This window comes from Fundulus heteroclitus, unplaced genomic scaffold (assembly GCF_011125445.2).
Source record: "Fundulus heteroclitus isolate FHET01 unplaced genomic scaffold, MU-UCD_Fhet_4.1 scaffold_40, whole genome shotgun sequence".
In the NCBI taxonomy this organism is placed as follows: Eukaryota; Metazoa; Chordata; class Actinopteri; order Cyprinodontiformes; family Fundulidae; genus Fundulus; species Fundulus heteroclitus.
In genome coordinates this window covers 1,121,652-1,146,609 of record NW_023396813.1, presented here as the reverse complement: position 1 = coordinate 1,146,609, position 24,958 = coordinate 1,121,652, and the positions used below count along the sequence as shown (strand labels likewise).

The 24,958-nt window shown below is 43.3% G+C and overlaps 1 protein-coding gene across 2 annotated transcripts in view; it reads right to left on the bottom strand.

The window, feature by feature from the left end:
* npr3 (natriuretic peptide receptor 3) overlaps positions 1-24,958 on the bottom strand; it is a 114,350-nt gene that overhangs the window by 40,368 nt on the left and 49,024 nt on the right. For both annotated transcript variants that reach the window (XM_036130983.1, XM_036130984.1), the window contains exon 2: positions 603-725. In XM_036130983.1, coding sequence (XP_035986876.1) covers positions 603-725 — 123 coding nt within the window. The remainder of the gene's footprint in view (positions 1-602; positions 726-24,958) is intronic.

Genomic DNA, 24,958 nt, shown 5'->3' with positions numbered 1-24,958 from the left:
ATCCCCCCTCCCCCATGTTGAATCATTAACTGATTAACCACATGTCTTAAACATCCACATCTACAGAACCAAGAAATTGCCTAAAAAATATGTGGCAAAATGAAAGAGGCTAATTTAAGAACAGATAAGAACGATGTCACCAATATGTATCACCATGAAAGGATTGCACAGCTATTTCTAAGGCACTGGGCCTCCAGCGTGCTACAGTGAGAGCCATTATCCACTACAGAAAAACAGGTGTGGCCCTAAGAAGATTGTAAATAAGCAGGGTTACTGTTCTGCAAATAATTGCCTAATTTTCATGCTGAGCAGTTGAATGATTTTGTAAATTTTTTAAAGTGAAATCTAATTTTCAAGCTAAATAGGGAAAAAAATTAGATAGCAATGTTTTAGTTGTTTTAATCCAATGTACACACTACTTTTAATGTATGTAATTTTTCCTTTTAGAAACTGTCACATGACTCAAGAAAAAAGACAAAATGTAATATTGTGTGCAAACATCTCTGGTGTACACAGATCACCTTCATCAAGATTAGACATCTATATAATTGGATTTTTTAAATAATAATTTCATTTATTGAAGTAATGGAATGTGAACTTACCATAAGAGGACGCGTTGAAGAGATCAACATTAAAAAACATAAAACTGCCATTGGTCAGCTGTTGTCTGTGTGCTGCAAGCATGATCTCTCGAATCCTCTCAGCTCCAGCGCACATGATAACCACTGGAGAAAAACAAAAATCACAGTCCCAATTCACCGTCAGCACTTTATGAGAACACAACAGCAAAAAAATCTTAAGTGTTTATGAGAAAACATTATATAGCTATAGTAGAAAAAATAAAAACACACTAGTGTATGAACACAATAATCTGGCAGAATAGCTTGCAAACAACATCTGGATGGTGAATTAAATGGAAAGTTAAAGAACTGAATTTATTCGCGCACTTTTTTTTCAATTCAATTCAATTCAATTTTATTTATATAGCGCCAAATCATTAAACATGTCATCTCAAGGCACTTTACCAAAATCAAGTTCAATCATATTATACAGATTGGGTCAGATTATACAGATTGGTCAAAAATTTCCTATATAAGGAAACCAGTTGATTGCATCAAAGTCCCGACAAGCAGCATTCACTCCTGGAGAAGCATAGAGCCACAGGGAGAGTCGTCTGCATTGTCCATGGCTTTGCAGCAATCCCTCATACTGAGCAAGCATGAAGCGACAGTGGGAAGAAAAACTCCCCATTAACGGGAAGGAAAAACCTCCGGCAGAACCGGGCTCAGTATGAACGGTCATCTGCCTCGACCGACTGGGGTTACAGAAGACAGAACAGAGACACAACAAGAGAAACAAAAAAGCACAGAAGCACACATTGATCTAGTAATCTGTTCTACATTAGATGGTAGTAGCGGGTGAGCCGTCTTCTCTGGTGCTGAGGTGAACTGATGTCACAGTTAACAGAACGCCAGACCAGGTGTACCTACTATGAAGAAAAAGAGAGAGAGCAAAAAGTTAAAAAGCTGAAATGACGACAGTCATTTCAATGTAATACAATGCAAAACTGGAGAACAGTAGAAATCAGTAGAGTGAGAAAATTAGACCCTGATGTCCTCCAGTAGCCTATGCCTATCACAGCACAACTATAGAGATAGTTCAGGGTATGAGCCACTCTAACTATAAGCTTTGTCAAAAAGGAAAGTTTTAAGATTAGTCTTAAAAATAGATAGGGTGTCTGCCTCACGGACCAAAACTGGGAGTTGGTTCCACAGGAGAGGAGCCTGATAGCTAAAGGATCTGCCTCCCATTCTACTTTTAGAGACTCTAGGAACCACCAGCAGACCTGCAGTCTGAGAGCGAAGTGCTCTGTTAGGAACATACGGGGTAATCAGAGCTCTGATATATGATGGAGCTTGATTATTAAGGGCTTTATACGTTAGAAGGAGAATTTTAAATTCTATTCTTGATTTAACAGGAAGCCAATGAAAGGAAGCTAAAATTGGAGAAATATGATCCCTCTGGTTGATTTTCATCAGAACTCTTGCTGCAGCATTTTGGATCAGCTGAAGGCTTTGAACGGCATTTTGTGGACTTCCTGATAGTAAAGAATTACAATAGTCCAGCCTTGAAGTAACAAATGCATGGACCAGTTTTGCAGCATCACCCCTGGACAGAATGTTTCTGATTTTGGCGATATTCCTGAGGTGAAAAAAGGAAACTCTGGAAACCTGTTTAATATGGGATTTAAATAACATGTCTTGGTCGAAAACAACACCAAGATTTTTAACTTTATTACCAGAGGCCAAGTTAATGCCATCCAGATTAAGTGATTGATTAAGAACTTTATTTTTTGAAGACTCTGGCCCAAAGATTACAACTTCTGTCTTGTCAGAATTTAAATGCAGGAAATTTAAAGTCATCCAGCTTTTGATGTCATCAAGACATGACTGCAGTCGAAGTAACTGATTGGATTCATCAGGATTTATGGATAAATATAGCTGAGTATCATCAGCATAACAGTGGAAATTAATCCCATGCTGTCTGATAATTTTGCCAATGGGAAGCATATATATAGTAAAGAGAATTGGTCCAAGGACTGAACCCTGTGGTACTCCACAGGTGACCCTAGAGTTTGAGGAAGATTTATTATTAACATGGACAAACTGGAATCTGTCCGACAGATAAGATTTAAACCAGCCTAATGCTTTTCCCTTAATCCCTACAGTATGTTTAAGTCTTTGTAGGAGAATATTGTGATCAACTGTATCAAATGCAGCACTGAGATCTAACAGGACAAGTATAGACACAAGTCCATTATTTGAGGCCATGAGAATATCATTAGTGACCTTCACCAGAGCTGTTTCAGTGCTATGATGAGCTCTAAAGCCTGACTGAAACTCCTCAAGTAGGTCATTACTTTGTAAATGTTCACAAAGTTGATTAGCAACTACTTTCTCAAGAATTTTAGATAAGAAAAGAAGATTAGATATAGGTCTGTAATTTACTAACTCATCTTGATCAAGAGAAGGTTTCTTAAGTAAAGGTTTAATAACAGCTACTTTAAAAGCCTGTGGTACATAACCATTTACCAAGAATAGATTAATCATGTCTAAAATAGGACCACTGATCAGAGGGAATACCTCCTTAAACAACTTGGTTGGGATTGGGTCTAACATACAGGTAGAAGGTTTAGATGAAGCTAAAATTTTATATAGCTCAGAAAGCTCTACTGATTTTAAACAGTTCAGACACTGCGCAGGTTCTAAGGATTCCTCCAATGCTGCCTCACTTACTGGGGACGAGGTAATCATGTTTGGGAGGATGCCAATTATTTTATTTTTAATGGCATCAATTTTATTTATGAAGAATCCCATAAAGTCATTACTGCTAAGAGCTAAGGGAATGGATGGATCAACAGAGCTGTGGCTCTGGGTAAGTTTGGCAACTGTACTGAAGAAAAATCTAGGATTATTCTTATTCTCCTCAATTAATGATGAAAAATATGCTGCTCCAACTCTGCGAAGGGTCTTGTTATACAACAATAGATTGTCCCTCCAGATTAGATAGGATTCCTCTTGGTGTGTAGAGCGCCATTTTCTCTCCAATTTCTTAACATTGTGCTTCAAGGAACGCAGCTCTGAATTAAACCAAGGAGCCAGCTTCCTTTGAATAATCACCTTCTTTTTCAAGGGAGCTACATTGTCTAATGCAGAACGCAATGACGAAGTCATACCGTTTACAAAGACATCTATTTGTGAATTGAAAGAAACAACATTGCTGCCATCTACAGGGCATTTCTGCAATACGGAGGATATTAAAAAGGGGACAGACTCTTTAAGTTTTGATACAGCATTATCCGATAAAGATCTACTATAATGGAACCCTCTTTTGGGGGTGGAGAACTCAGTTAGATTAAACTCAAATGTTATTAAAAAATGATCAGATAGGACAGGGATGTGAGGAAATATTGTTAATTCTTCACAATCAATGCCATATGTCAGCACAAGGTCTAAAGTATGGAGCCAAGAGTGCGTCGGTTTATGCACATTTTGAGCAAAACCAATTGAATCTAGGATAGTTTTAAAGGCTACACTAAGGTTATCACATTCTTTGTCAACATGGATGTTAAAAACACCCACTATAATAGCCTTATCAGTATTTAACACCAAATCAGATAAGAAATCTGACAACTCATCCAAAAACTGAGTGTAAGGGCCTGGTGGACGATACAAAACAACAAACAGAAGAGGTTTTATTGCTTTGCAGTTTGGATGAGGGAAACTGAGGGGTAAATGTTCAAAAGAACTGTAGTTATTAATTGGCCTGGGACTAATTAATAAATCAGACTGAAAGATGGTTGCCACTCCTCCTCCTCTTCCCACAGATCTGGGAATGTGGAAATTTGAATAATTGGAGGGAGTTTACTCATTTATACTAACGTAGTCCTCTTGTAGCCAGGTTTCTGTGAGACAAAATAAATCAATGTGTTCATCAGAAATCAATTCGTCAACTAACAAAGTCTTTGGAGGGAGAGACCTTATATTTAATGGACCACATTTAATTGTTTTATTTTTAGGTTCAAGGTGAACCGTATTGATTTTTATTAGATTTTTATGATTTGTTCCTTTTAGATCAGTTTTAGATCTGTTAAAGGTATACTATGCAACCGGGGTTGATTTTCCAGCGAGGCTCCCCCCAGAGGGCGAAAGTAAAAGTGCACTGTCGTAAATATGCTCAGCTGTTCTCCTGGTTTGTCCGTCAAGCCAGGCGCGGTTGTTTTGAGCTTAGCAGACAGGCGAACACAACGAATACAAAAGTGGAAAAAATGGCAGTACAAACAATGACTAACACAGTGAAAGTATGAACACAGAGAGAGAGAAACCATTCCAATGCAGTGTTTCCCCTAGGAATTTGGGACAACCGGCGGAGCGGGGGGGAGACAAGCTTTGCGCCGCTGTGCGGAGCGGGGGGGAGACAAAGTTTGCACCGCTGACCAGCTGAGAGGAGCGGGGGGCTGAGCAGAGCGGAGCGGAGCGGGAGGGGGGGGGGGGGGGGGGGGGGGGGGGGACAAACTTTGCAGGAGCGGGGGAGACAAACTTTGCACCGCTGACCGGCGGAGCGGAGCGGCGCGCATATCGAGTTAGTTTTATTTTTTTATTATTATTTTTTTGGAATGTCGGCGAGGCGGTAGCGTGAGGGAAACCCTACAATGTTACTTACAATCGCGTCAGCAGAAACGCGAGGTCCGCGTCAGCCTTGCAGCCTTCTATGTTCACCCGTGTACGACTCCTCTCTCTGTCCAGAGCCCTTTTCCTCTTTCTTGCCTGCTCCAACGTGGGCTTTCGCTGTTTTCTCGCTGGTTCCGCCATGATAACTGCATAAATATCGCCACTGCGCTACCAACGAGCACACCTTTCACTGCGGGCGTGTAGCAGTTCTCGCCGTAAAGCAAGACCGACTCTCGCGATGCACACGAGACTACTGAGCCTGTGACTGCGGGCCGACTGCTCCTGCATTGCAAGTGCGGTATTTCCCCCACAGACCACCAGGGCGGCCGAGAAAACCTTAGTTCAACCTGAAATGACTCATTTAATCATCCAAAACGGTATGGAACATATTAATTAACTGAAAAATGTTGCATAGTATGCCTTTAAGTTTTGGCCGTGGGAAAGACACCGTCTCAATAGGATAATGGGTGGGTAACAGTACAGAAGCTGCAAAGAGGTGTGTTAAACTACGGCTCTGCTTCCTGGTCTGGACCCTGGGTTGTCAGCATTTAGGAGAACTAATAAATTCGGCCAGATTCCTAGAAAGAAGAGCTGCACCATCCAAAGTAGGATGGATGCCGTCTCTCCGGATCAGACCAGGTTTTCCCCAGAAAGTTCTCCAGTTATCAATGTAGCCCACGTCGTTTTCTGGACACCACCTAGACAACCAGCGGTTGAATGATGACATGCGGCTAAACATGTCATCACTGGTCAGATCAGGCAGGGGACCAGAGAAAATTATGGAGTCCGACATTGCTTTAGCAAACTCACACACCGAAGCAACACCCACTTTAGTGACCTCTGATCGGCGTGACCGGGTGTCATTACCGCCAGCGTGAATAACAATCTTACTGTATTTACGCTTATCCTTAGCCAGCAGTTTTAGGTAAGATTCTATGTCGCCCGTTCTGGCCCCTGGCAGGCATTTAACTACGGTTAACGACTTTTAATAATTTTAATAATACTGATCAACCAAGCACTTTCGCTCTAGAGTCCCATTCACTCAGCTACTTTCATAACGTTCAAACATGCATTAACTGCTGCACGGATTGCTAAGCAACTTTGGGTTCAGTGCCTTGTCCATGGGCACATCAACCATGCTCAATGTTCAATATGTTAACAACTCACGGCCTTCTGATTGCCAGATAACAGCTCTCTCTCAAAGAAATGGGTTTCAGCCAACCCAAAGAGACAACTTTTATTTTTACTGATTTATTGTGAAACTGCTATCAAGAGCTTTTAGCTCATCAGGTTGCTACCTTCAGAAGTTCTCTGATGACTCTGTCATAGTTGGCCTCATCACAGATGAGGACAACTCAGAGTACAGACAGTGGATAGAGAGCTTTGTAGACGGGTTCTAGGAGAACCATCTCAGAGTCCTGGAAAAAGGCACATATTTCTATATTTCAAAAGAAAATATTTCAGATAGAGCTTCTGTATTCTGAGTAAAAAAAACATTAGAATAAATATACACCCTGTTTTCCTGGTCTTTAAGAAAAATAAGAAGAGAAATTGAATATCTGTGTTTGTGTGTGTAGCACTTCCCTTGTGTTGTTTCTATATTGTATTTGAGTTGTAACCCTGTGGATTCTATAATGTTCAACATTGATGCTGCACACACAAACACAACGGGTCCCTGACCAAGAAATAAGATTAAGATTAACAGAGAAAAATAAAAGTTCAGCAAGTGAACGGTAGAGGGAGTTATGAGGAGTAACAAATAAGTGCAAACAGGCAACTGTGCATGAATAAATAACAAATCAATAAATGTGGCAGAAACATCAGTATTCACAGTGAAATGTAAGTAATGAACAATGGATTAAAATGTACTGCACGTTAATTGTACAGTCAAGAAGGCTATGCTGTCTTTGTTTCTCTCTCTCTCTCTCTCTCTCTGTCTCTCTATATATATATATATATATATATATATATATATATATATATATATATATATATATATAAAGAGCGAGAGAGACAGAATGAGTGAGAGACAGATGGATGGACAAACAGATTTTTCTGCCATGTGTAAACTCTTTAATAATCAATTTGAAATAGACCAACAAACAAGTAGCACCAGAAAGTTGGGCTGTAATTGAACAAACAGTAACCAGAGTCCCTGTTAATAGGGAAGATTCAGAGTCTCGCTGGAACATTCCTCATAACTCTGTCACTTAAACATACCTCCTGAAATATCCCTTGAGTAAGTGGGACAAACTTCACCTCAGTGCTGCCAGCACTATAGCACCCTTTAATTACACTGGACTCTACACACACTACTAGCCTGTGTATGCTCCGCAGGCCATTCCATGAGGCAGTGCTTGCAGCCAGCAATAGTTCAAAAACTTAGAATTTTTTCCTTTTACTGCTGCTTTGATGCAAGTTATATTAATTCAGGAATGGAGCATGATGGAGATTCTTTAAAGTTCTGTGAACTTGGATTTAAATGTAACTGCTACACACTTCTTTAGCCCCCATTTAATGTCAACACTGTACACTATTTTTGTCTGTTATCTTTTCACACAAGCACACTTTTGCTTTTGATAAAAGTTTATAGATTTTTTTCTAAATTCTAAACTGATAAACACAATGGGGGGTGTTTTTTTGTAAACATACGTTTATTATCCATGTGAGGTCCCATCGGCATGGTGTCGGAGTCAAAGAGCCATCAAGAGACCAAAGGGACATTTTCCGTTGCCTGACTGATAGCAGAGCAGTCTCAGAGCCAGAACCACCAGTTACATGGTGCCTCCACACTACAGGACTATGAGATTCTTTTAGCTTTTTCACACATCATGTTTTCCAAAGTATTCGTGAGAATGCTGTAAGAAATGCTACACAACAGAAATCTGAGTTGCAGACTCCTTAAACCAAAATATATGTTGTGCACTGACAGTAGAAGTTAATGAGGTAACACATTGGGTAACTTCCAAGTTAAATATTTCTCAGAAAATTGAGAGGTACTGGTTTTTGAAGAAGCTGAGATGAACAAAATGCCAAAATTATTTCAACAATATTTAGAAAATACATATGAAAAACACATGCTCAAAAAAGTACATATGATATTGAAACCTTTTACTGGTGGAAATTAGTAAATAATGGGAAAGCTGTGCATTTTTTAAATACTGATGCTGTGATTTTCCAAGGTACTGGAATTGGGTTTAAAACTGTTATCTTTTGAACAAAAAACATGGAGACATTGGCATACACTTAGACTCACAGCCTCTGACTCGAATGAAGTGGATTGGAGACAAAAGAGCTTCTGGTGGAAAACAGAAGAATGAATGTGTGGGAGTGTCTATGGACCATGTGTCTTGAAATGGATGTTTGTGCTTTAGTCTTGGCCCATGGATAATGCTATCATGCAATTTAAGTAAGATTATTACTTGATAACATATGTTTTGTACAAAACATTGTCTCTCTCTTTCCTCTCCTCATTCTCTCTCCCTTTTAGCATTTTGTCTCATCTGTTTCTCTCTGTTTTTTCCTCTTTTACCTTCCGGTTTCTGTGTCCATTGAACATGAAATAGTCCCAATAGTTCCTGTTAAATCAAGAATAGAATTTAAAATTCTACTTCTCACGTATAAAGCCCTTAATAATCAAGCTCCATCATATATCAGAGCTCTGATTACCCCGTATGTTCCTAACAGAGCACTTCGCTCTCAGACTGCAGGTCTGCTGGTGGTTCCTAGAGTCTCTAAAAGTAGAATGGGAGGCAGATCCTTTAGCTATCAGGCTCCTCTCCTGTGGAACCAACTCACAGTTTTGGTCCTTGAGGCAGACACCGCGTCTACTTTTAAGACTAATCTTCAAACTTTCCTTTGTGACAAAGCTTATAGTTCGAGTGGCTCATGTTACCCTGAGCTACCTCTATAGTTATGCTGCTATAGGCTTAGGCTGCTGGAGGACATCAGGGTCTATTTCTCTCACTCTGCTGAGTTCTACTGTTCTCCAGTTTTGCATTGCTTGTCATCATTTCAGCTTTTAACTTTTTGCTCTCTCTCTTTTTTCTTCATAGTAGGTACACCTGGTCTGGCGTTCTGTTAACTGTGACATCATCCAGAGAAGACAGATCACCCGCTCATCTAATGTAGAACAGATCACTGGATCAATGTTTGCTTCTGTGCTTTTTTGTCTCTCTTGTTGTGTCTCTGCTCTGTCTTCTCTAACCCCCAGTCGGTCGAGGCAGATGACCGTTCATACTGAGCCTGGTTCTGCTGGAGGTTTTTACTTCCCGTTAATGGGTGGTTTTTCTTTCCACTGTCGCTTCATGCTTGCTCAGTATGAGGGATTGCTGCAAAGCCATGGACAATGCAGAAGACTCTTCCTGTAGCTCTACGCTTCTCCAGGAGTGAATGTTGCTTGTCGGGACTTTGAAGCAATCAACTGGTTCAGATCTGGAGTCCATCAAAGTTTGACATGGGGGTCCAGGATCTTTCAAATCTGCCTTGTTCAAGTTTCAGTGCAAATGTCAATTCCTCCATCTTGCGAATGTCTTAGATGATGTTTATCCAGTCTTGTAGTGTGGGCGTTTTATTAATCATCCATTTTCTAATGATTGCTTTTTTACTGGCAGTAAGCATTATATTGAATATGTATGTTTTATAGAATCCCTTTACACAGTTTGGTCGTTTGCCCAAGAACATCGTCTCAAAGTTTAGAACAAGCTCAACCCCAATAACGCTCTCTACACTTTGTTTAATTGTCTCTCAGTAGGAAAAAAGTCTAGGACAGCTCCAAAAAACATGAAAGTGGGTGTCTTGATTCGACCCACATAGCCTCCAGCATGTTTTGTCTGTGTTTCTGCCCCTCTGAGTTGGTGTTTTGAAGAAGCGTGTAACCGTCTTCCAAGCAAATTCCTTGTAGGCTAGTGATGATGTACATTTCCAACAGTTATTCAAAATGTTCGACCAGTCCTCAATGTGAATTTGACAGTTCCTTTCCTTGTCCAATCTCTCCTTTATATATAGAGTATCCCCCCTTCCAAGTTTTGTAGTTTATTATACATTTTAGACGTTAATTTATTAGATTAAGAACTCCTTTTACATTGTATGTTGCGATTCGCAATGGAGATAATGAGGTCATTAGATTATATTTCGTTGGAGGTTCCGAGCAGGTGACAACCCTAGACTACTCAAACAAAGAACTTAGAAAAAACAGAACATTTTAACTTTGTTAACACATGTCCATTTAACGACTTCCTTTCTTCTGGTCTTGTTAATTATGCGCCCGCCTATGCATTGAAAATGCATGGCAGAGGCCTTATACTATGCACCTAATGAGGGTCCATCACCGTTAATACAGGCCGAACCGTAGGGTCCTCCCCACATACTATACATCAAAACGTTCGTCTCGACGCCGTGAAATGGGCTTTTTGTACTTGACGTCATTTCCAGTTACCCTGGCGACAAAATTATCCAAAAACCGTTATTATTATTATTATTATTATTATTATTATTATTATTATTGTTACGGTTGGAACAAAATTCGCAAAAAAAACAGAAAAATTGTCATTTTCAACACTCTACTGTGTCGTCATGCTTTCACCTACGAACATCGTTTAACTTCCAGTTTGTAGATATATCTTTGAACTATTCGGAAGTGAAAACGGAATGTGGATATCTTTTATTGTTTTCTCATCACGCCATTTCAAGTTACCATGGTGACAAAATTCTCCAAAAAACACTGAACAACTTTAGCCTACTCGCTCAATTTTCACTCTACATGCACAAATTATACATCAAAACGTAGGTATTTCTGTCTGGATTCAGTAAATGTAACCCTCATTGGTGTAGGACTTCTTCTTGTCTGGATTCAGGAAATGTAACCATCATTGGTGTAGGTCTTTTAGATTTTTTTGCAAATCACCTCAGACCGGCAACAACCCCAAAGTCAAAATTATGCAAAAAAGACCGAACAACTTCAGCCTACTCGCTCAATTTTCACTCTATGTAGACAAATTATACATCAAAACGTAGGTCTTTTTGTCTGGATTCAGAAAATGTAACCCTCATTGGTGTAGGACTTCTTCTTGCCTGGATTCAGGAAATGTAACCATCATTGGTGTAGGACTTATAGATTTTTCGCAAATCACCTCAGACCGGCAACAACCCCAAACCCTCGGCCGTGTGGTGGCGTTACCCGTTTATGGCATCCCATTTTCTGGGTGGTGTGGTCCCCGACTCCAAATAATGTCAAAGGAGATGAAGCATTATTAGTAAAAGCAAAACAGACCGGGATATGCTTGGTCCATCCGCTCTTATGGTTGTGCTTGTCCTCTTCTAAATCTATCCAGTTTCTTCTTATAATCCTCCAGCGCTCCATTTCGTAGAGGATCCTTGTCGTTCATTCCCGACTTGGTCCACATTGTGCTCTTGATTTTGTCAACCCATGACGAGGAAGGCTGAATGACGGTGACTTGGTAACCTTGATTCACCATGTCTTTCGTAGCTTCTGCCGCAGAGTTGTAGACACATGTGTTGTTCTCGTAGAATACTCTTAACCTGGCCGGGAACGGGGTTTGGAATTTAATCTTTTCTCTGAGGACCCGCTTCGCTTCGAGGTACTCACGTCGCCGTTTTAACACGTCTGGAGCATAGTCGTGGTCTGCTATGACTTTTTTCCCTCCTAGCGTGAAGCCTTTCTTTGGCAGGCTCGTTTTAATATTTCGTCTTTGACCTTGGTTGTGGCAAACCTGACTATTATTGAACGTGGGGGGGCTTCAGGTGGAGCTCTGGGTCCCAGAGATCGGTGGGCTCTCTCAATATTCAAGTTGAGCGATGTCGGAATGTCCAGTTTCTCTCCGAGTAGGTTCTCTATGAAAACTGATAAAGATGGTGAGCTTTCCTCAGAGCCCTCCGCGATGCCATGTAGCCTCAAGTTTTCCCGTCTCAATCTCCCCTTGAGGTCCACCAGCTTAGCCTCGAGTTCGTCCTGCACTTTACTTAGCTTTAGTGCTACTTTTTCGAGCTGCTGAACCCTGTTCTCCACCTCCGAGATGTGCGTTTCTGCCTCGTCCAGTCTTTTGTTTACATTTTTATTTCCTCTTTAACCTCTCAAACCCTCACTAGACTTAGACTTTCTTTATTGTCATTTTGTATACACAGAGTGCATACAGAACGAAATTTCGTTTTCACACAGCTCAGAAAGATTGCAGTGACTCTACAGGATACCTTGCAGTGAATTACAGTACAGGATAAAGTGCAGTGATAAATCGCAGTCGCTTACAGGATATGTTTCAATTGACTTCCGGATAAAGTGCAGCAGTGAACAGTAGGCAGTTGAAATGTAAACAATCTAAAACAAATGTAAACAAATATGCAGTAAGTAAGTAGACAGTTGCATTGTAAACAGTTTTGCAGTACGTTTCTGGGTAAGGTGCAGCAGCAATTTTGCAGGATACGATACAAATGTGCAAATGTGCAAATGTGCAAATCAGCGAGTCGAGTGTGGTACACAGTCCATTTTTATACTTCAGCTGTTCAGCAGTTCAACAGTCTGATGGCAGCAGGGAAAAAGCTTTTGCAGAACCTAGTGGACCTGCAGCGGATGCTGCGGAACCTCTTTCCAGAGGGCAGCAGGGAGAATAGTCTATGGTGGGGGTGTGAGGGGTCCCTGATGATGTTACGGGCTCGAGACACACAGCGCTGCGATGAAATGTCTTTTATGGAGGGAAGAGGAGCCCCGATGATCCCTTCTGCTGTCCTCACCACTCTCCTCACGTTCTTCCAGTCGGAGGCACTGCAGCCTCCGCACCACACAGAGAGACAGCTGGTCAGAATACTCTCTATGGTGCTTCTGTAGAAGGTCGTGAGGATGGGCGGGGGCAGGCGGGCTCTCCTCATCCTCCGCAGAAAGTACAGTCGCTTCTGTGCCCTCTTCACCAGTGACGTGGTGTTCTCAGACCAGCTGAGGTTGTCCGTGATGTGCACCCCCAGGAACTTGGTGCTGCTGACCACCTCCACAGCTGAGCTGTTGATGAGCAGTGGAGCATGGTGAGGCCGGTTTTTCCTGAAGTCGACGATGATCTCCTTCGTCTTCTCCACGTTCAGGATCAGGCTGTTGTCTCTGCACCAGCCCACCAGTTGCTCCACCTCCTCTCTGTAGTCCTGGTCGTTGTCGATGTGATTGGTGGTGAACCTGGGGACGCAGTCGTGTGTCATCAGGGTGAACAGCAGGGGGCTCAGGACGCAGCCCTGAGGGGAGCCCGTGCTGAGGGTGATGACATCAGAGATGTTCTGATGACCCGGACTGACTGAGGTCTGTTGGTGAGGAAGTCTAGCAGCCAGTTTCGTAGGGGTGTGTTGAAGCCCAGATGTTCCAGTTTTCCCACCAGATGTTGTGGGATGATGGTGTTGAACGCTGAACTGAAGTCCAGGAACAGCATCCGCACATGCGTGTTCTTCTCCTCCAGGTGTGCCAGGCTCAGGTGAAGAGCAGAGGAGATGGTGTCCTCAGTGGAGCAGTTCCGTCGGTAGGCAAACTGGAGCGGGTCGAGTGTTGGGGGGAGACTGGAGACGATGTGTTCCTTTACCAGCCTTTCAAAGCACTTCATCATGATGGGAGTCAGTGCAACAGGCCGGTAGTCGTTGAAATAGGTGACTTGAGGTTTCTTTGGTACCGGAATGATGGAGGCAGACTTGAAGCATGCTGGCACTATGGCTTGGTCCAGCGAGGTGTTAAAAATGTCTGTGAGGACACCAGCCAGCTGGCCTGCACACTCCTTGAGCACCTGCCCAGGTATCTTGTCGGGGCCTGGGGCCTTCCGCGGGTTGACTCTCCTCAGAGTCTTCCACACGTCGGTGGTGTCAAGGCAGAGGACCTCCTCTTCCTGATGGGGAACAGCTTTCACTGCTGGAGTGCTGTTTAGTGCCTCAAACCTCCCAAAGAAGTTATTTAGTCCATTGAGGAAGTCAGCATCAACTTCACCCACCGGGGGGGAGGGCGTGTTGTATTCAGTGATCGCCCGGATGCCTTTCCACATGCTCCTGGTGTTGCTGGCGTCATGGAAAAGCTCCTGGATTTTCTGACTGTGGTTCCGCTTTGCTAGCCAGATGGCACGGTTCAGGTTGGCTCTCGCTGTCCTCAGAGCCTCCTTGTCTCCAGACTTGAAGGCTGAGTTCCGTGCTTTTAGCGCTTGACGGACCTCCGCAGTAATCCAGGGTCGTTGGTTGGCTCGGGTGATGATGGTCTTGGTGGTGCTGACGTCCTCAATGCATTTGTTGATGTAGGCTGACACAGTCATGGCGTACTCATCAATGTTGATCTTGTCCTCATAAGTTGCAGCAGCTTTGAACATGTTCCAGTCAGAGCACTCAAAACAGTCCTGGAGCGCCTCCATTGCTCCCTCAGTCCACACCCTCACCTGCCTCGCTGTTGGTTTTGCTCTGATCAGCAGGGGCCACAGGAATTAGCATCACTATTCTCTCGACGTGATTCCCTTAGTTCTTTGAGAATAGTTTGTAGGTTAGCTGTCTCGCTAACTAAATTGTTAGCCGCTAGTGAAGCATCCAGGCCCGAGTGGTTTGCCCTATCGTCTTCATTCGATTCTTCCTCTCTTAACATTAGCTGTCGAGACTGCAAATTGCTCTTTGAGTTAAACTTGGGCATTTCGGCCCACTTCTAAGTTTATTTTATATCCCGCACTTGCGTCAAACCTGTGATTTTTATAAATATGTCGGGGAGCCACCTGGTTATGCTGTCGCCATCTTGCTTGCTCACCCGGAAGTCCCCTCCACAAGGGTTTTATACATTGGGATATAGATGTTTGTGTTTTTTGGTCCGCTCATTATGACTACAATAAAGCTGAAGCTTATTAAAATCAGCAGCGAATGTCCGCTAGCTGCTATTAGCTTCTGGTAATATTCACCCTTCCTGGATACGCGACTATGGTTCGTTTCAAACATAAGGTTTGTTTCGTTTCCCTCCACCATCGTTCAAAAGTGCTATGAGCGTTATTACCACATTAATATGGAATATTAATGTTGATTTAAAGGTGTTCTGTATAACTTTAGGACTAATCCCTAGCCTCCCGAAGATATAATCGCATTTAAAAAAAATTAAGCGTTCTAGATGTTTACTGAGAAAATCATTCTTTAAAATGTTATTTCATCAAATAATGTTTTGATTATCTCATGATTTGCATTGTGAATGGGTTGAAACATGTACCAAATGTTTTAAATTGAGAGAAGTTGTCACTCATTTATTCTATATGTGTGCAGAGTTTGCTGTTAAAAGAACGCCAGTGCTCAAATCATCCCTTTGAACTATTGTCCTGATATCAGCTCTTGGACTATTTATTAAATAAACGTGTTTAATAGCACAACAGTATTGTATACCAAATCAAAGTACCTTATATACTGTACATAACACCATATATAATACTTATCTATTCCAGCATTCCTATTTTCTGCACTCATTCTGTGGACGTGCATGTTTGAAAGTGTATGTGCACCTGTACATCACTCCCACCTCTGATGTGTGCATAATGACAAAGGAAATACTTCTGCATCTTTGCACTCTGCTCTTTGCACCATTGCATTATTGTCTGCTTGTTTATAGTTTGCTCACATGTGTTTTCTATACTGCACTGTTTGATTTTGATTATTGTATAAGTAAGCAGAATGTGAGCGTTACACAATCCAGAGTCAAATTCCTCGTAGGTGAAGGCATACCTGGCAAATAAAGGTGATTTTAATTCTCATTAAATATTAAAAGTAACTTATCAAAGTTCCTGGGGCCCCATTAATAAAGCTTGTGTGCACACAAAATGGGACCTGAAACATGCGTATATCACTTTCCACACAAGTTGGGATCTAAAAGTGAATTTCTCCATTGTGAGATCAATAAAGACTATCTTATCTTATCTTATCTTAAAAAAAAAGATAACTTGACAGGAAAAAGGGTGGTCCTCAAGTCAGCTCTGACCCATGCGTACGCTCATTTTGGGGATGGGGGAAACTGACGACACAGATGGTAAAGTGGTGTTTTGATGCCAGACTTCATGAGGATTCCTCTCAGACATTCAATTTCACTCTATTTCAGACTGTAATAATTCAATCGACTTTATCAGAAGAATTCTAAACTAGTGTTATTCATGCTTGCAATAGTGACACATAACTATAAACTAGAACCTTTCAAATAAATACAAAAAAATCCCCATAAGCCAACTGAAATCTTAAATAAAGGTCTGCACAACATTTCATCAGGGTTTTCTACCATCATATTCCTCTCCCTGATGATCACCAGAGTGACGTGACCCACAGATCAACAGATACATTGTGACAAGGTGTGAAGCAATTACTTTAATTGCTGTAAACTTCCTTTAGTTGCTCTCATTCCTCATGGTCTCACAGCCGCATGACACAGCCTCAGAGGAATTTCAACATGGGCCATGACTCTGTGAGGCTTTCAGCAAACTTAAAACTGCAGTCAACTTCACTTTTTAACAAGTTCTTTTAATGTGAAAAACTTATGTACTTTTACCTCTAATTTCCACATTTGATAAACTCCTCTCTGTGAAAATGTTTCAATGTTTCTTTGCATTTTCTCCGTCGTTCCCATATTAATATAAAAAAAACTATCAGCCGACCACTTTTTAATATGCATTACCATTCATGAGGTGCTTTTATGTTTGAATCTGAGCGAGTAGAGGGCAGAACATGACACAGAACCTGGTGAGCAAATGCTCAGGTACAGCTGTGATTTCTAAAGGGAAATTGTGTGATATTGTACATGCGCATGGTTTTATAAATCTGAAGGTTTTTGCCATTTTAATTTTTTTGGCATACGTTCACCCCTCCCTGGGCTGCCACCCCCCTCCCTGGGCTGGAGCCAGGCCTGGAGGTGGGGCACGTTGGCGAGCATCTGGTGGCTGGGCTTTTGCCCATGGAGCCCGGCCGGGCTCAGCCCGAAGAGGCGACATGGGTCCCCCTTCCGATGGGCTCACCACCTGTCGGAGGGGCCAAAGGGGTCGGGTGCATTGTGCAAAGGGTAGCAGTAGAGAGCGGGGACCTTGGTGTTCCGATCCCCGGCTGCAGAAGCTGGCTCTTGGGACGTGGAATGTCACCTCTCTGGTGGGGATGGAGCCTGAGCTTGTGCGCGAGGTTGAGAGGTTCCGACTAGAGATAGTAGGACTCACCTCGACGCACCGCTCTGGCTCTGGAACCAGTCTCCTTGAGAGGGGCTGGACATTCTTCCACTCTGGAGTTGCCCATGGTGAGAGGCGCCGAGCTGGGGTGGGAATACTTGTTGCCCCCCATCTCGGTGCCTGCACGTTGGGGTTTTCCCCGGTGAACGAGAGGGTGGCCTCCCTCCGCATTCGTGTGGGGGGACGGGTTCTGACTGTTTGCGCTTATGCGCCAAACAGCAGCTCAGATTACCCACCCTTTTTGGAGTCCTTGGAAGGGGTACTGGAGAGTGCCCCTCCTGAGGACTCCCTCGTTTTGCTGGGGGACTTCAACGCTCACGTGGGCAATGACAGTGGGACCTGGAGGGGCGTGGTTGGGAGGAATGGCCCACCTGATCTGAACTCGAATGGTGTTTTGTTGTTGGACTTCTGGCTCGTCATGGATTGTCCATCACAAACACCATGTTCATGCATAAGGGTGTCCATATGTGCTCTTGGCACATATGGACAGTTCAATGATCGACTTTGTTGTCGTTTCATCTGATCTGCGGCCGTATATCTTGGACACTTCCGACCGGGAAGGCCCAAACGTACTGTGAGGGTTTGCTGGGAACATCTGGCAGAGTCCCCTGTGAGACGGAGCTTTAACTCCCACCTCTGGGAGAACTTTGAACATGTCCCGAGGGAGGCGGGGGACATTGAGTCTGAATGGACCATGTTCCGCGCCTCTATTGTTGAGGCGGCTAGTCAGAGCTGTGGCCACAAGGTTGTCGGTGCATGTCGCGGCGGCAACCCTCGAACCCGCTGGTGGACACCAGCGGTGAGGGAAGCCGTCAAGCTGAAGAAGGAGTCCTATCGGGCTTTTTTGGCCTGTGGGACTTCGGAAGCAGCTGATGTGTACCGGCACTCGAAGCGGCAGGCGGCTCGGCTGGTCGCCAAGGCAAAATCTCGGGCGTGGGAAGAGTTCGGAGAGGCCATGGAGAAAGACTTCCGTACGGCTTTGAAGCGATTCTGGTCCACCATCCGGCGTCTCAGGAGGGGGAAGCAGTGCAGTACCAGTACTGTTTACAGTGGGGGTGGTGTGCTGCTGACCTCGACTCGGGACGTCGTGTTTCGGTAGGCGGAATACTTTGAAGACCTCCTTAATCCCACCAACACATCTTCCATTGCGGAAGCAGAGCCTGATGACTCTGGGTCGGGTTCTCCCATCTCTGGTGCTGAGGTTGCCGAGGTTGTTAAAAAGCTCCTCGGTGGCAAGGCCCCGGGGGTGGATGAGATTCGCCCTGAGTACCTTAAGTCTCTGGATGTTGTGGGGCTGTGTTGGTTAACGTGTCCCTGCAGCATTGCGTGGACACCGGGGGCAGTTCCCCTGGATTGGCAGAGTGGGGTGGTGGTTCCCCTATTTGAAAAAGGGGGACTGGAGGGTGTGTTCCAACTACAGAGGAATCACACTCTTAAGCCTCCCTGGTAAGGTCTATTCAGGGGTTCTGGAAAGGAGGGTCCGTCGGATAGTCGAATCTCGGATTCAGGAAGAGCAGTGTGGTTTTCGTCCTGGCCGTGGAACACTGGACCAGCTCTACACCCTCAGCAGGATTCTGGAGGGGGCATGGGAGTTTGCCCTTTGTCACTGATTCTGTTCATAACTTTTATGGACAGAATTTCTAGGCGCAGCCAAGGTGTTGAGGGGATCCGTATTGGTGGCCTTAGGATTGCGTCTCTGCTATCCGCAGATGACATGGTCCTACTGGCTTCATCAGGGTGTGATCTATAGCTCTCACTGGAGCGGTTTGCACCCGAGTGCGAAGCGGCCGGGATGAAAATCAGTGCCTCCAAATCCGAGACCATGGTCTTGAACCGGAAAAGGGTAGAGTGCCTTCTCTGGGTTGGGGAGGATGTGCTGCCCCTAGTGGAGGAGTTCAAGTATCTTGGGGTCTTGTTCACGAATGAGGGGAAGATGGAGCGGGAGATCGACAGGCGGATTGGTGCGACGTCTGCTTTGAAGCGGGCGCTGTACCGATTCGTTGTGGTGAAAAGAGAGCTGAGCCAAAAGGCGAAGCTCTCGATTTACCGGTCGATCTACGTTCCTACCCTCATCTATGGTCACGAGCTTTGGGTCGTGACCAAAAGAACGAGATCCCGGATACAAGCGGCTGAAATGAGTTTTCTCCGTAGTGTGTCTGGGCTCTCCCTTAGAGATAGGGTGAGGAGCTCAGTCATCTGGGGGAGGACTCAGAGTAGAGCCGCTGCTCCTCCACGTCGAGAGGAGCCAGTTGAGGTGGCTGGGGCATCTGGTCAGGATGCCTCCTGGACGCCTCCCTGGTGAGGTGTTCCGGGCACGTCCCACCGGGAGGAGGCCCAGGAGAAGACCCAGGACACGCTGGAGGGACTATGTCTCCCGGCTAGCCTGGGAACACCTTGGGATTCCTCCCGAGGAGCTGGCCCAAGTGGCCGGGGAGAGGGACATCTGGGCCTCCCTACTGAAGCTGCTACCCCCGTGACCCGACCCCGGATAGGCAGAAGACGACGGACGGACGGACGGACGGACGGACGTTCACCTTTAGGACCCCTGGTACCAGTGTACAGTACTGTTTTTTTTTTGTTGTTGTGTTGTTACTCTAGATCTTTATTTGACAGCTGGCTGACAGGAAATTGGTTTGAGAAATAGACGCGAAAGACAAGCAGCGAATGTCCAGGGGCAGGGACTCAAACTCGGGATGGCCACTTCGAGGACTGAGGCCTCCATGCATGGGTCCCTCATGCTCTATCCTTTTGCCATCACCATAACCCAGTATTTATTATAAACTTTAAAAAGTACTGCTTTTGGCACATAATCATTATATGTGTTACTAATATGCTGTTCAAATTGCTTGTCCCTGCGCAAATAAAATGTTGTTGTGGTTTACTTTTTTTGTTTTGCACATTTTAAAACAGATTTTTCATCTAACCTTTGTACAGCTTTCTTTTAGGTTGTGACAGCGCTAATTTGCAACTTTACAGGGGTTTTATGATACACAATACTTTAAATGCATTAGGTATGAAACAATTACTGTATTAATTTGAGTAACTCAATTCAGAAAAAATGCCTCAAGGAAAAAATTCCTTGAGGCATTTATCTGCCTCGCGGTGTCATTAAATTCGATTTTATTAAGCCAATTGTGTTCTGGCCACATTGTTACTTCTCTCACTTCCACTAATGATAGCCTACGTTGCAGATATTTGAATGCCAAGTGAAGTTATCAGCTATGAAGGTAGACAGCAACAGGCAAAAAGCTGTATTTATTCTTTTCTTTATTAATGATACAGGGGTAATGGAAGTTTTCAACAATTTTCAGCGAGGATGGAAAAGACAGAGAGCTATTGGTGTGGGAAAAAAATGTTTTCTTATGTTAGCAAAAATTGAATACCTTGTATGAAAAGACCAAATTTTACAGCTTTACCTAATAAATATTTCTGGCTCAGGTACTAAATGTAACAAAATTATTACACTAATCCTAGTGAGTGATTTTATTTTCTGTATTTTTCTGCTCTGACACCTGTTGTTTTTGTACTATCTGCACGGTCTATCTTCCTTTTCTTTAGTGTTTTCTTTTGCAAGCACTTTTCTTGGTAAAAGGATTTACAATTTTATGTCAGAATATTTTATTTTTGTCTGGAATGGTTTAATTTAATGTTAAAAACAGACCAACAGTTACTGCAAGAAAATGACAAATTATGTGAATTATCATACATTAATCGCAATGGCATTTCTGCTTGGTTATTTCTTAGCTGTGACAATCTTTCTGGAAATTCATTCTTATACTGTTGGAAAGCAATTTTATTAAGCCTTAAATGATGCTTAATTTTTAAGGAAATTGCATCTCTGCATTGTATGTCAATGAGTGTTGCACCCATTTAAAACCTGCCAAATCCTCTCTACTAATGGCAAACAGCTTATTCAGCTATCGGCTCTTGTTTGCTATTATTTGTCGACTAAATCACTAAAGTTTGTAGAATTTAGGTGTTTCATTAATTTAACAAACAGTGGTGCACAGAAGAACCATTCACAACCACCACACTAGTGCACAATCTAATTGATCTTGCAAATGTTAATTTGCAAGTCAGGACTGCAAGCAAGCAAGCCATCTCTTTCTTTTCAAATTAGTCAAACCTGGTACATGCTCACAGGTACTAACAGGGAAGTGTAATTAGGCACCTCTCTGGTAGCAGCTGGGGTACCAGAAGCTCATAATTCAATTATATTCTATTTTAATCTATTTATGTAGCACCATTTCACAACACATGTCATCTCAAGGCCCTTTGCAAATTCAATTCAATCAAATCACACAGATTGCTCAAAACGCTTTCTAAGAAAACCCAGCAGATTGCATCAAGTCATTAACACACAGCACTGATCCCTCCTGAAAAATGACATAAAAGAAACTGATAGCAGACAATGCTGTTTGGTACAGAGGATTTGGAAAGTATACAATTAATTCGGTCTCACTGGTATTGCAGTTTAAGGATGCTCAGACTGTGCAGAGTTGTAATGAAGCTGAAGCGCAAGTTCAATCGAAGAAACTCATCGCCTGCCTCCATTCAATCAGAGTCCGATCCGCCTCTGATGTGAGCCAATCAGCTACGAACCGCACCTCCATGAAGCCAATCAGCATCCCGCGCTCATCTTAAAGGCAACTTCAAATCCACGTCTCAGCCTGCTAACCAGCAAGCGCAAACGGATTGCATGTTGGATTTCGACTCAGATGTCCGATTCAAGCCGATAACAACTCATCCTCAAATCCTGCTGCTCATAGGAACGCCATCTAGCCGCACATCCATCCTCTGCAATCTCTGTATTCGCTCCAACATATCTTAACCAGCACTGACCTGGATTCGCTCTCTTAGCTGGCCTTCTTCCGCTGTCCGTCACCCAACCTCTGTTTTCATCAGCTCCGATTCCTGGCGCTATGAACTTGCAAATCCCCGCTTTTCACAAGCGACGTAGACGCCGTCCCAACTCTACCTGAGCTCTGGTCCCGCTCTGCTTCGTAGCCGAGAGGCCATCCTCCCCTATCGTCCTGCGCAACTTTCAGCCGGATCTCCTCTCATGCCCGCCCCTAGCAGCTCAAGGTAACATGTATGCACTCATGTTTTCATTCATATTACATGCATTTCGCTCATCATGCTTCTGACCTGTCCGACTATTTAGGCAGAAGTATCCCATCCATTCTGTTTGTTTTCGTTTTCTTCTTCTTCTGGTTTTGGCGGTTGGCAACAGGCTTGTAGTAGCATTACTGCCACCTACTGGTTGCAGTATGGTTTGTGATGGACTCCATATATCTTCTCTTATTTCATAATTATGTCATTCTAATTCAACTCATTGTTCATATTTTCTACAGTAATTTCTTGTCCATAGTATGCTTGATTTTAAGTGTTAATTAAGTTTGTAGGTGAAATGTTAACCTTATCATTTTCCTCTTTTGTTTTTTCCCATTTCTGTGCTCTCTTACTATCTTTGATATGGTAACGTTCTTCACATCTCCCCTTTATCATCAACCTGCAGGCTGTATTAGCAAATGTCTCAGCATTTTAAGTCTCTGATTTTGTCATTCAAAGACTTACTATTGGCAATCCTTCCGCATTAAGTACCTTCAATGTCATTCACGTTCAGTTTAACCGGACAGTAGGGTTGAGTTGTTACTTAACCCATTTTATTTCAGAAGTGCATTTTAAATCCAGCGATTTATACCAATTGTTGTTAAAACCGCTGCAACTCTGGTGCAATTCGGCGTTCGTTTGGAACGGTCTGTACTGGTTCAGACCCCTTTTTCATGCTGACCAGGCCACTTTGTCACTCTTGTCATTTCATCGGTCAGTTTAATGTTTTGCTAATCAATTACTTCAGGTGTTGTGGAATTATAAATGTTAAAGTTATTTAAATGTTCTTGTTTGTAGGTGTTGTCTGATGAATGTCAGCTGGGAGCTGTCGTCATGATGGCTGTGGGGGATGATATTAGTATTGGCGATCTTTTAACAGCAATTGCTCATGTATTTTAGGGATTGACATATTTCTTTTCAGGTTCAATAATTTATTTTAAGATGAACATCCGGAGAGCATCACTGTGGGTGCTGTTGTCTGGTGATAGTGTTGTGCAATTATACACTGTTTAAAGTTATTTAATGTTTCATAAATAACTCTCTGTCTGTTGGGTATTGTCTGGTGATGATAGGCTCTTGGGCTGATATCGAGACAATGGTTGAGAGGGATGAGTTCGAGCACTGGCTGTCTTTTGACAGTAGAATCTGCACACACAGGGTAAAGGAGTAACAGCTTCTTTTCAGGTTCAAGAATTTAGTAACAGGTAAAAATGAACATCCGGAGAGCATCACTATGTGATGCTGTTTGCCTGAATTAGCACAATGTTCAATTGGTGAATACTCTCTGCTAGGTTGGTGAGACTTGACTGGGCTACTGGGCAAAATGAAGATAGAAAGAGGCTAAGCTAAGGAACTATTTGCAAACAAAACAAAGAAAGGACAAACAAGGGTGGTTGATCAGGATAACTCTGTGAATCCTTGTTCACTGAGGGTCTGATTCCAAGAACATGGAATGGAGTTGAGACATTTGCCATGTATTTCAATCTATTCACAATGCAAGGCCCAAGTTAAACAGAACATTATTTGTTGAAATAATGGCTCTGCTGCCATGTGGTCGGGTCGGAGGCCTGGTGTGAGCACGTTCTCTGAACCGGTTGCGGTCCAATTTGAGCAGGGTTTTTCCTCAGAATTCCACAGCTTTCTGCTCCATCTGGGTTCGCTCCTCGGTACAGGTTGAGAAGAAATACACAGAGCTGTTTTGCATGCAGGATCTTTGCTCCTGCTATCGGTTGTGAGGTTAGGACAGCAACTGGCTCTGCATTTGCCCGGACATGTTCCCCAGGCGATGAGAGCCTCTCCAGATGCTGAAGCAGGTAGTCGAGTCTAGCAGACCCTGGATCAAGCGTGGCTGGCCAGGCACCTTCCCTCAGCTGCTGGCTTGTGTGTTGGTCAGGGCCGACCAGGCCTCATGGTTGGCCTTCTTTGTCTGCTCTGAGAGAGCTGCTAAAGAAGTCTGCAGGAGTGAGCTGAAGAAAAGAGAGCTCTTTGTCTGTGGGAGGAAGGTTTTTATTTGTAAGGAGGGTTCTCAGCAGGACCCCGGTGGGAGGAAAGGCCGTCCAAGCCTTGAGGGTCTTATGTTGCAGCAGGACAGATTTCCTGTAACCTTCCCCATACCACAGTTCAGAATTCAACCCGAGATCAATTATTTATCATGGCGTTATTGCATAACATTAGTTTTCAATTACGGATCCTGTCTGCAGACTGGTGAGGCTAATTAAGTAATGAAGATCATCAGTTTTATCAGAATGTAGTAAAGAATCTAAAGTATTTTCATTTCAAACATCATGGAATGAGCTAAATAGCTTAATCCGTTCATGACAGCATTTATTATGCGTTCGGCAGTTTATGCATTCATGAGTTAAGCAAACATTATTTGATAAATTATGTCTTAAGTCATGTTACCATCTTCATCCTCTTCATTCATTCATC